Source organism: Lontra canadensis, unplaced genomic scaffold, assembly GCF_010015895.1.
Source record: "Lontra canadensis isolate GAN:19392208 unplaced genomic scaffold, GSC_riverotter_1.0 scaffold177, whole genome shotgun sequence".
Taxonomy (NCBI): domain Eukaryota; kingdom Metazoa; phylum Chordata; class Mammalia; order Carnivora; family Mustelidae; genus Lontra; species Lontra canadensis.
Window position 1 is genome coordinate 1289065 of NW_022631171.1, and position 12435 is coordinate 1301499.

Sequence of the window (12435 nt, forward strand, 5' to 3'; positions counted from 1 at the left end):
AAACTAGGCTGAATGACTCTTATAAAATGGTGGAAAGAGTGGAAAGGAAAGATATAATAAAAGGAATAGAAAAGAGTATAGGAACAATAGTCAGATAAAGCAAACTCAGTATATCCAATAGTAAAAATCCATTTTGAAATTAATGGGGAACTAAAAGCATTTCTCCTGAAAACAAGAACAAGACAAGGATGTCTATGCTCTCCCCTATGGTTTAACATTGCACTAGCTATCACTTGGTGCAGCTGGACAAGAGAAAACAACCGTAAGATTCAGAAGAGAAGTGGTAAGACTCTCCCTACCTGCAGAACATATGAGAGTATACCTGGAAATCCCAAGGGAACAGTCGCTAAATTAATGCAAATACACAAGAATTCAATATGAAGAAAGATATAATACTAGTGTAAAAAAAGAATAGTCTTCAGAATATAAAGAACTCTTACAATTCAGAAATAAAAAGACAAACCAGTTTATAAGTAGGCAAAAGAGGGGCACCTGGATGGCTCAGTCAGTTGAGCATCTTGACTCTTGATTTTGGCTCAGGTCATGATCTCAGCATTTTAAGATCAAGCCACGAGTTGGGCTCTGTGCTTAGTGGGGAGTCTGCTTAAGATCCTCTCTCCCGGGGCGCCTGGGTGGCTCAGTGGGTTAAGCCACTGCCTTCGGCTCAGGTCATGATCTCAAGGTCCTGGGATCGAGTCCCGCATCAGGCTCTCTGCTCAGCGGGGAGCCTGCTTCCCTCTCTCTCTCTCTCTGCCTGCCTCTCTGTCTACCTGTGATCTCTCTCTGTCAAATCAATAAATAAAATATTTAAAAAAAAAAAAAAAAAAAAAAAAGATCCTCTCTCCCTCTGTCCCTGCCCACCCCTGCTCTCGCTCTCTCTCTCAAATAAATAGGTAAATCTCTTTTTTTTTATTTTTAAGACATTTCAGGGCACCTGGGTGGATCAGTCAGTTAAGTGTCTGCCTTTGGCTCAGGTCGTGATCCAGTGTCCTGGGATCAAGCCCCAAGTCACATTAGGCTCCCTGCTCAGTGGAGAGCCTGCTTCTCTCTCTCTTCCCTGCCTGTGCTCTCTCTTGCTATCTGTGTCTCTCTCAAATAAATAAATAAAATACTTTAAAAATTAAAAAATTTAAAGACGTTTAAATTAAATTAAATTAAATTAAATTTTAAAAAAAATATGGGGGCACCTGCATGGCTCAGGCAGTTAAGCATCTGCCTTCAGCTGAGGTCATGATCCCAGGGAGCCTGTTTCTCCTTCACTCTGCCTACTGCCCCCCCCTGCTTATTCTGTCAAATAAATAAATAAAATCTTTAAAAGGGGGGGCGGTCGTAGGGGACAGGGAGGGAAAAATGAAACAAGATGGGATCGGGAGGGAGACAAACCATAAGAGACTCTTATTCTCACAAAACAAACTGGGGGTTGCTGGAGGGGAGGGGGATGGAAGGATGGGGTTGCTGGGGGATGGACATTGGGAAGGGTATGTGCTATGGTGTGTGCTGTGAAATGTATAAACCTGATGATTCATAGACCTGTACCCCTGGGGCAAATAATACATTATATGTTAATAATAAATAATAAATAATAAATAAATAAATAACATATTGTGACGTTGAAACATTAAAAAAAGTAATAATAAATAAATATAAAAGTAGGCAAAAGATCTGAGTGGACAGGTCTCCAAAGAACACATATAAAGAGCGAATAAACACATGAAAAACTATTTCATCTCATCAGCCATTAGCAAAATGCAAGTTAAAAGCACAATGAGATACTACCGCCTACCCCCTGAGATGGTAAGAATCAGAAAGACAGACACAAGTGTAGACAAGGATGTCGAGAAACTGAGTCTGCCAGCATTCCTGGTAGGAAGATAACATGGCATGACTGCTTTGAAAAACAGTGTGCGACCTCCTCAAAATGTTAAAAATAGAGTTATCATAGGAAAGCATTTCCACTCTGAAGTGTCTACCCAAGAGAAATAAAAACAAACGTCCACAGAAAAAAACTAGTACATGACTGTGCACAGCAGAATTATTTGTAAATAGCCAAAGAGTGCAAATAACCTAAATGTTCAGCAGCTGATGGATGGATAACAAAGTGTCACATATCCACACTAGGGAATGTTATTAAGCTGCAAAAAGTGATGAAGTACGGATATACCCACTACAACATGAATGAAACGTAAAACCATGATGCCAGGTGACAGAAGGCAGCCACCGAAGACCACGTGCTCTAGCATTCAGAAGAAGCGTGTCTATAGAGACAGGAAGTCCATTAGCATGTTTCTGGGGCAGGAGGACGTGGGATATAGGGGTGATGGGGAGGAGCTGCTCTTCAGGCCTTCCTTTCAGAGTGATGAAAACGTTCTGAAGTTAGATTGTAGTGATGGTTGTACAACCCTGTGATTATGCTACCAACCACTAAATTGTACACTTTAAACAGGTAACTTCCTGATGTATAAATAATGCTCAATAAAGTAATAGCCTTGATAAATACAAACAGGAACCAGTTAGGAGATGAGATGAAAACTGCATTTGCAATAACAACACAAACACTTGGAATAAGTGTACAAAGAGATGTATAAGATGTATACAAGGAAATTTAAAGTCTCCTGAAAAATACAATAAGTTTTGTTTGTATGCTTTCCTCTAACACTTTTTCCAAGTATACCTATAAATATTTAAAACCTCCATTTTGGATTGGAAACACAAACACATTTTGCCTAGAGAATGTACACTTTTTTTCAAGGTGCAGAAATGAGATGAAAACCCAAAACATCCCTGATAACCTGACCTTTTTATTACTTTCTAATGGACATGTTTTTATGAAAATTACTATTAATGAGGGTGCCTGGGTGGCTCGGTCATTAAGCGTCTACCTTTGGCTCAGGTCATGATCCCAGGGTCCTGGGGTTGAGCCCCACATCAGGCTCCCTGCTCAGCAGGGAGGCTGCTTCTCCCTCTGCCTGATGCTTCCCCTGTTTTTGTTCTTTCACTCTGTCAAATACATAAAATCTTAAAAAAAAAAAAAAAAGAACTATTAATTTAAATGTAAACTCTCCCTCAACTAGTGTAGACCATAATATTATAATTTATTCTGTTAATATTTTAGCATCATATTTCTGGTTTCTTTTTATTTTTACTATTATTTATTTATTTGAGAGAGAGTGAGCACAAGTGGGGGGCAGAGGCAGAGAGGGAGAAGCAGGCTCCCTGCTGAGCAGGCAGCACAACAGGGCTCCATCACAGGACCCCGAGATAATGACCTGAGTTGAAGGCAGATGCTTAACCAACTGAGTCACCCAGGATCCCTACTTTCGGTTTTAAGAAAACCAGTCAGGGTCAATTTTTTTCAAGAAAAGAAAGAAATTCTACGTGGTGATCTGGAGTTCCCTTTAAAATATTCCTCGATGCAGAATGATCTCAACTGACATGGAAATGTCTTGTTTCATGCAGTCTTACTGTTAGAAACCAAGAAGAACAGAGACCCAGGAGGCCCTCCCATGAACTCAGAAGAGAAGACCTTCCAACCTGTGAAGAAAGGTAAATCTCATTATTGTTTAGCTCACTAAACTGACAAAAATGCCAGCTTTATTGTTTTGATTTTTTTCGGCATTGTAACAGTTTCTCTAACTGCAATTTAATAATATCAAATCACAATTTCCACTCTGCAGAGTTCATTGTGTGACAGGGAGAAAAATTAGTTCCATATTAAGTTCATCCCTGCTAATCACAAATACAAATCGATGCTTCTTGACAAAATGTGACATTATCCTATTTTCATCTGATAGACTTTTTAAAATAAGAGACCATAGTGAAACATATATGTTTGATTTTCAGAAAAGTTTTAAAAGTCCATTTTTTTCTTAACTATTAAGTTTATACTCTGGCTAATGTAATACTGTCTTCATTTTAGTATTTTGAAAAAAAAAGTTGGGAAGAAAACACATAAAATTACTTTCCATAATATCAGATTTTAAAATTATCTCTTTTTGTCCTGTATTATTAATTGGCTTACTTTCACTTAGCCATTCTAATACCTTTTCTTGATATTATACCTATATTATCACATATACTAGACATATATCCTAAAAGCATTGTTCAAATACATCTTGTATTAAATTGCTTATTTTTGAGAGGAAAAAAACAAGTAGACTAAAAGGTTACTTAAGTGTTTCTTTTTCATTCTTTATCTTATTTATCCTTACCCAGATTTTTCAAAGTCTGGGAAACATATTAAAATCTTATTTATCCTTACCCAGATTTTTCAAAGTCTGGGAAACATATTAAAATCTTCCACAGTCTGGGGCACCTGGCATGCTCTGGAGGAGCATAAGACTCTTGATCATCGTGAGTTCAAACCCCATGTTGGGTATAGAGATTTCTAAAAAAAAATAAGTAAAAACTTTTGAAAAATATTCCACAATTTATGAGTTTGTTTAAAAATAACTTTTATCAAGGGACATCTGGGTGGCTCAGTGGGTTAAGCTCAGGTCATGGTCTCAGGGTCCTGGGATTGAACCCCACATCATCGGGCTCCCTGCTCAGTGGGGAGCCTGCTTCTCCCTCTGCTCCTCCCCCCACTTGTGGCACTCTCTCTCTTTCTCTCTCTCTCTCTCAAATAAATAAATAAAAAGTATTCTAAATAACTTTTATCTTGAGGCATCTGGCTAGCTCAACTGGAAAAGCATGCAACTCTTGATCTCAGGGTTCGGGAGTTCAAGTCCCATGTTGGGTGTAGATTACTAAAAAAATAAACTTTTTTTAAAATGGCTTTTATTTTATATATTCTGTTATGTTGTATTCTGTACCAAAGCTTTGAGGCTTTTATATCTGGAACCAGAATGCCTCGTTGAGGCCTGACTCTATCCATCCTGACAGTGGGACCTTAGGCACTTTACTGAGAAGCCACACTCTGCCTCAGTTTCCTTGTATGTAAAATGGGGATCACAGTTTGCTGTTGGCTATTGTGAGCCTGGCAAGCATTCAATATATGTTGGCCATTATTTGTTCTCAGTCAAATTCCAGAATATGAAATGACTTTATCCAACATAGTGCTTTTCGTTTCCAATTCTACTTAGATATTAATATTATTCTTATTGCATTTACCTCATATATCTTTGCCTATTTGTTCTTAACTTTTGTAATATTTTGTATGATTTGTATGATTGCTGAAAATAGCATTATGTTAGATTTTGGTCCCATAGCAGTCTGTCTCTAAATGGGGAATTAGAATTCAATGACATTGGGTCAGTTATTTTGATGACTGGTAAATTTAATCTTCTAGCATATTCTTTGATTCCTTGTAATACCTCTTAATTACTTCCTTAATTTTGTTTGGTTTTGGTTTTTGCTATTTGAACTGTGCCTTCTTTGCTTTTAGGTCCTTCAGTAATGCATATTGCTTTCTCTTATTTTAAATATTTTTATCTATTTGTTTGTTCCTGTGTGTTTGTTTTTAAGTAGGCTCCACACCAAATGTAGAGCTTGAACTCACAACCCTGAGATCAAGAGTTGCATGCAGTACGGACTGAGCCAGCCAGGCACCTCTGCTCTCTCTTATTTTTAAAAAAAATGTACTAGCAATTGCCTTTAAGTTTTTCAGAATCATCCTTTAATATGTATTTCTTAAAACTGACAGGAATAAAAAAGTATCTTTTGACTCCTCATATTTAAGGAACATAATTTAGGATACTTAGCCACACCAATTTAACTTTCTGAAAAAAATCCAAGATTTTTATGTAGATTACTTTAAGTTACTATTTTTAAATTATGTTTTCAACATCTTTTAAAACATTTTCTTTCAAAACTAATTTCCCTAAGTATAAAGGATACTTTGTTTCCATACACAATGCTTTTTTACATGATAAAAAGTCTACCCACTATAAAAATAAAACCCAAACACTACAAAAGTTTTGCAATAAAAACTCAGTCTTCCTTTTTTTCTAGACCTTGTCCCAATCTCCAGATATAACTGCCATCATGGGTTTTTTTTTAATATGTCTTCAAAGGAATTTTCTATGCATTCACACATAGTTGAACAGAAATGGGATCCAACTATACACAATGAAGCTAATTTGGAAACTAAACTTGAAACTATTGTTTCAATATCCTTTTTGGGGGGTCTGCTCACTCCCTTCTCTCCATAATCTACTTTCTCTGGTCTTAAACCTTTCATGTATGCTTCACTGCTAGTTCATTATAATCCATCTTCAAGATGTGGTTTCAGGAAAAGGACATAGAATTTCCACTGTGAACCTCTATATATGTGAGTGTGGTTTTTTTTTTTTTTTTCTATGACCTTCACACAACTAGGACAAGTAGCCACATATCAAATTTTGGGGTATACATCTTCTACCCCTCCAAACTAAATACAGAATTTTTGGCAGTGTGGCAGAGTAGATCACCGGAGGGGCTTCCCAATGTGGAACAACATATTTTGCATTATTCCAAAGCTTTTGCATCGCTGGAATCCTAGAAAGTAAGGAAAACGACAAAGTACCTGAAAAACCAAAGCAAATTTTAAAAGTAAGCAAAAACCTGAGAGGTGAGACTGCTAACCACAGGAATGAAGGGTTTTCTCTGAGAAAGTACAGAGCAGGGTGGGGACGAGGTGTTGAAACTGAGATCCCAGATTAAGCCCTGATTTATGAAAGGAGCCCAGGTAGTCCTGGGTCAGTTACACCTCCTAGATCTCAGGAGACGCCAACACACAACCTCTCTGGAGGAAAGAAAATATACCCAATTTTGACTCTCAGTTTTCTAAAGAGTAAGACCAACCAGAATCTAAACTAAAACTTAAAGGACACAACCTACAACCCGTGACAGTCTGTAGAAATGACGCTTGGATTTAGAGCCCAAAGGACTTTCAGATATTAGAATCATCTATAAAAATATATAAAATAATGGTTTCTGAAACGTATAAAGCAATCAAAGATGGAATCACAAAAATAAGTGAGCAGAATCCAACTATCAGAAGTGTCCAGGAGGACTGTGAAGTTGTACTATAGTTTTGCATGATGTCACCTTGGGGACACTGGACAAATGACACATGGGATCCCTCTGTATTATTTTTTCTTATATTGTTTTTCTGAGGCCAGAAGTCTACACTTTTCTTGAGGCCAGAAGTCCAAAATCAAGATGTCAGCAGGGCCATGCTCTCTGATGGCTCTAGGGGAGACCTCTTCACTCTTAGAGCTCCTCTGATGGCTCAGGAGTCCTTGGCATTCCTTGGCTTATAGATGCGTCATGCCAATCACGTGACCATCCTTCCCCATTGTGTGCCTGTCTCTGTATCCAGATTCCCCTTTGTTGTTGTTTTTTCCTTAAGATTTTATTGATTTATTAGAGAGTGAGAGAGAACAAGCAGGGGGACCAGTAGTCAGAGGGAGAGGGAGAACCAGGCTCCCTGCTGAGCAGAGCCTGGACTGGATCCCAGGACTCGGGAATCATGACCTGAGCCCAAGGCAGACACTTAACCAACTAAGCCACCCAGGCGCCCCCAGATTCCCCTTTGTATAAGAATATCAGTCCACGGGCACCTGGGTGGCTCAGTCATTAAGCGTCTGCCTTCAGCTCAGGTCATGATCCCAGGGTCCTGGGATGGAGCCCTGTATCAGGCTCAGTAGAAAGCCTGCTTCTCTCTCACTGTGTCTCTGTCAAATAAATAAAATCTTAAAGAAAAAAAAAAAAAGAATATCAGTCCACTGGATCAGGGCTCATCTTAATCACCTCATCTTAACTTAGTTAAATCTACAAAGACTCTATTTCCAAATCCAGTGACATTCTGAGGTACTAGAGTTACGATGTCAACATATCTTTTCTTAGGGGATAGTACTCAGCTCACAACAGCCTCCTACAAAATAAACACTAAATTCAATGGGTTTTTACAGATTGGTTCCACAAAGCAGTTCTGGAATTAATCATTCCAAGGTTATACAGGTTGTGTATAACTACCCAAATGTCTCAGAAATCAATTCAACAGGGATACCGAAATCAGATGAGGACAGTACAAGATTGGGAAGTTGGAGATAAATCCTGAGTACTCAGGAACTCTAGCCACATGGAGCCATGCGGGCGAATCTTCGAAACTTAGTGTGGGGTGACAAAACCAAGTGGCAGAAGAACATAGCGTCAGCCATTTTTATAAAGTGAAGGAAAAAAAACACTGAAGAATATATTCTTCAGGGATAACTACCTACATAAACACGATGAAAAGGAAGGTGGGGGGGAAATATTTAATAGGGATCATTGTTGGACAGATGATTCTTTCTGACCTCAATATAATTAAAATATAAGTAAAAAATGAACTAAACCAGGGTGGGTCCAAAGTCAAATCCAGCAGTTCCCTCAGGGTGGGGGAGTCAGGAGAGGGGGGTGCGGCCAGGGGACTGCAGGAGGCGCGGCTGGTGGTGAGGAGCTGGTTCTCACGATGAATACTGAACTCCAGGGTGTGCTTGTTATCATCCTTTAGAGCTCGCACTTATGTAACCTATTCTTTCCCCTTTCTCTGTAAAATTCTAAAAATCTGTGGCTGTTCTGGAAGGTAGTGTGCTAAGGTCTGATGTACTTCTGTCACAGGTCACTGGGAAGCCTTCACATGCTTCTAGGATTTTTCTTTACTGTTACAATTTTAAAACTTTGTCAGGACTCATCCAGATGTAAATAAGTACATTCTTAGCAGTTCTAACAATCGGTCTGCGAGCATTTAATGGGCAACAGCCGTGCACTCCAGCTGAACAGCTGGAAAGGATCATATTCATGTGTTTTTGCCAAGGGCCTATGGAAGCGAGCACAGCTCTCTCCTTTCCTAAAAGGGCCAAAGGGGCACATTTTCATCCTCAGAGGGGAAAAAGGTAGGTTTCTAGTGAGGAAATTCAAAGTAACTACTGATAACATAGCTCCCTCTTGCCCCTTTCTTTCCATCTCTGCTAAGCCCTAGTCCCACCCTGGAGGAAGTCAATGCCTGGGCTCAGTCCTTCGACAAGGTAATGCTCACTCCAGCGGGAAGGAATGCTTTTCGGGAATTCCTCCGAACAGAGTTCAGTGAAGAAAATATGCTTTTCTGGATGGCGTGTGAGGAACTGAAAAAGGAAGCTAATAAAACGATCATTGAAGAGAAAGCAAGGATAATCTATGAAGACTACATTTCTATTCTTTCTCCGAAAGAGGTATGTACCCCCACAAAGGACTTCCTCCTGGGAGGCCCTTGGAAAATGAACACCGTCAGTGTAGGGTCACCGGGCACAGTGACAGCTGGTCCAAAACAAAGATGACTCCACCCACACTCATTCTATCCAGATGTCTTTGACCGTGGTCCCACACGCGGGCTCTCCGTGGGCCCTGAAATCTGTGAAAGACTTTGTGCCTCTTTCTGGAAAAAGTATTCCTGACTTTCACCAGATTCTCCAGAAGGGGGAGTCTATGCATTTTATTGTAAACACTGTTTAAAAACATTAAACCCTGTAAGCATTTCTTTAAAATTGTCCTTTTATTCTGAGCACCAATATTTTTTACAGGTATTTTTATTTGACTAGAAATAGCCTCACTAATATGAGAAAGAGCTTTTCCCTGAGGTGTCCTTCCCTTAGAGCAGAGAGACTGTCCGGGAGACATCAGTCAAGCTTCCATTCCCCCCAGTTTTTTTGTTCCTTCGTATCTAAAATCTGTGGGGTCAGGGTGATCTCAAAACCGAGCTCCTTCTTTCTTATTTCTTTTTTATTTTTTATTTATTTTTTTTTTTAAAGATTTTATTTATTCATCTGACAGATCACAAGTAGGCAGAGAGGCAGGCAGAGAGAGAGGGGTAAGCAGGCTCCCCGCTGAGCAGAGAGCCCAATGTGGGGCTCGATCCCAGGACCCTGAGATCATGACCTGAGCCGAAGGCAGAGGATTAACCCACTGAGCCACCCAGGTGCCCCTTATTTCTTTTTTAAAGATTTATTTATTTGAGAGAGATCATGTGAGTGAGTGGGAGGAGGGCCAGAGGGGGGCAGAGAGAGAGAATCTCCATCGGACTCCCTGCTAAGCATGGGTCATGATCTCACGACCCTGAGATCATGACCTGAGCGGAAACCAAGAATCAGAAGCTCAACCGACTGTGCCGAGGCAACCCTAGCTCCTTCTTTCTTAAAATTCCAAGTGGAACTCCAAATTCTTTATATTCTTGAGTGGAATAGTAAGGTAGACCAGGGGAATTCGTGGAAGCAGATCATAAAGGCCTCCTGACTGTAAACTTCGGACTTAGCCTGAGTGCCTGGCCAAGTCAATGCCGGGTCTGAAGTTGGAGTGTCAGAATGGGGTTTGCTTTAGAAGAAGGCCTCTGACCAAACAGTGGGGTGGTGTGGAGGGGCACTCGGGAGACAGGAGGCCAGTTAGGAGGCCAGTGAACCAATCCAGCAGGAAACGGTGAGTGACCTCCCCAAGGGTCTTGGCAGAGAAGAGGGACGAGGTAGACAGGTCTGAGAGGGTTTAAAGAGGCAGGGTGCCTGAGACTTTGTGACTAAACACAGAGCCAGAGTGAAAAGGATGAGAGGGACTTGAAATTGGAAATAAAACGTTCTCTTCCTCCACAAGCTATATAAGAAAGAGATCCAGAGATGCTGGCAATCTGCGTTGAATGCAGAGTTGGTCTTTGAAGAACACAGGGTTGGGGGCACTAACCCCACACAGTAGCTAACCTATGTGTAACTTTGACTCCCCAAAAAATTACCTACTAAGAGCCTACTGTTGACCAGAAGCCTTAGTGACAACACATACATACTTTGTATATGTATTCTATACTGTATTCTTCCATAAAGTTACAGAAAAGAAATTGTTACTCAGAAATCATAAGAGAAGAATATAATTCAAACCCATGTTGTTCGAGGTCAACTGTATTGAGCTACCTATGGGTGGGCACAAGGGGCTTTCCAGGAGGAAAGTGGGTATATGCATCTGGGAAGACAGATCACTGAAGTCAGTATTTACTGATTCAGCTAGTCAGATTTTCAGGTTCATACGAAAGAGGAGCATGTGCATTGTACAGCACTAAAACTACCATGGCCTCCTGGGGCAGAGTTGGTCCGGCCAAGGTCCTTCGCACGGAAGAGAAGATGTGTGAGCTTGGCTCTGCAGCCCGTAGGCATGTTTGTCTGGCATCCTATGGGGAGAGTATGAGCCCAGTAGCTTGCTCCGGTCTGAGACCGCCTTTTCTAGGATGAGAAAAACATCAGAGAAAGAAGAGCCAATGTCTCCTAAGGACTTAGTGCATTCCAAGCACCTTACATAAATTCTCATTAAATCCCCACCAATCACCATTATCCATCACCATTTTCCTCTTTATGGAGGAGTTCATTAAGGTGCAGCTTACTTTGTCCCAGGCCCCACAGATAAGCAGTGACACATAGCTGGGCTATAAACACTGGCCCGGTGCTCTCACCCCTTCCACAGCGCTCTGAGTTAGCATCCATTCACCAGCCAGCCTGATGCTCATTCCCAGAATCTGCAACTGTGTTCCACCTGGCCACAGCCTGGGACCTCCAGGGGTTAGACCTAATGTTATTAGGAAATTAGCAAGTCTGTTCTTCAGAGGACACAGTACAATCTATTTAAAGAAGGAAAACAATGTTGTGGTTTTCTAGAACAGTGTGATCCCACCAGCACTACCTAGAACTTGTGACAAATACACCTTTTCAGGCCCCTCCCCAGACCCACGGATTCAGAAGTTCTGCAGGTGGGGGCCAGTAATCGTTTAACAGCCACTCCAGGGGCTTCCGATGCTGCTAAAGCTTGAGAAGCCCCTGCATTATGTGTTCAGTTTCTTTTTCAGCAATTTAGATTTTTGGATGACTTTTTGTTTGATTTGGGATTTTTTTAAAAAACAGAACAAGTCATCGTGCGTTGGGGATGGATTTCCAAAGAGAAATATGTCTAATACCACTCTTATGTGTTTCTACTGACAGGTCAGTTTGGACTCCCGAGTAAGAGAAGTCATCAATAGGAATATGGTGGAGCCATCCCAACACATATTTGATGATGCACAACTCCAGATCTACACCTTAATGCACAGAGACTCCTATCCCCGGTTCATGAACTCTGCCCTTTATAAAGATCTGCTTCAGTCCTTAGCTGAGAAATCAGTTGAAGCATAGGATGTTATCAAATATATTTATTATTAATAAAATAATAAAAGAACTGATGGACTGCATCTAGTACAGGGAACTTATAGGTAGTAGTACCTTCTACTAGAGTAATACTTGGGCTGTTTTAATAAACAGATGCTTCCTTTTACAGAAGCCTATATATTCACAATGTAAACTGTCGCCACCTGTACTGATACTTTCAGGGGAAAAGTGGGGTATGGCCGTCTTAGAAAAAGATAGGATAGTTACATTTACGGTCACCGCAGCATGTCGTCAATGGCACAGAGATACTCTAGAAGACTCCTACTGCCTG

The 12435-nt window shown here is 40.5% G+C and overlaps 1 protein-coding gene across 6 annotated transcripts in view; it reads left to right on the forward strand.

Moving 5' to 3' along the window:
* Positions 1 to 12435, forward strand: part of RGS20 (regulator of G protein signaling 20) — a 75639-nt gene extending 63204 nt beyond the window's left edge. For 3 of the 6 annotated variants that reach the window (XM_032846596.1, XM_032846595.1, XM_032846594.1), the window contains exons 3-5: positions 3457 to 3543; positions 8936 to 9170; positions 11943 to 12428. In XM_032846596.1, the coding sequence (XP_032702487.1) occupies positions 3457 to 3543; positions 8936 to 9170; positions 11943 to 12131 (511 nt within the window). In that variant the 3' untranslated portion in view covers positions 12132 to 12428. Of the gene's footprint in view, positions 1 to 3456; positions 3544 to 8935; positions 9171 to 11942 lie in introns of all 6 variants that reach the window. The other 3 variants (XM_032846591.1, XM_032846592.1, XM_032846593.1) reach the window with 3 other exon arrangements.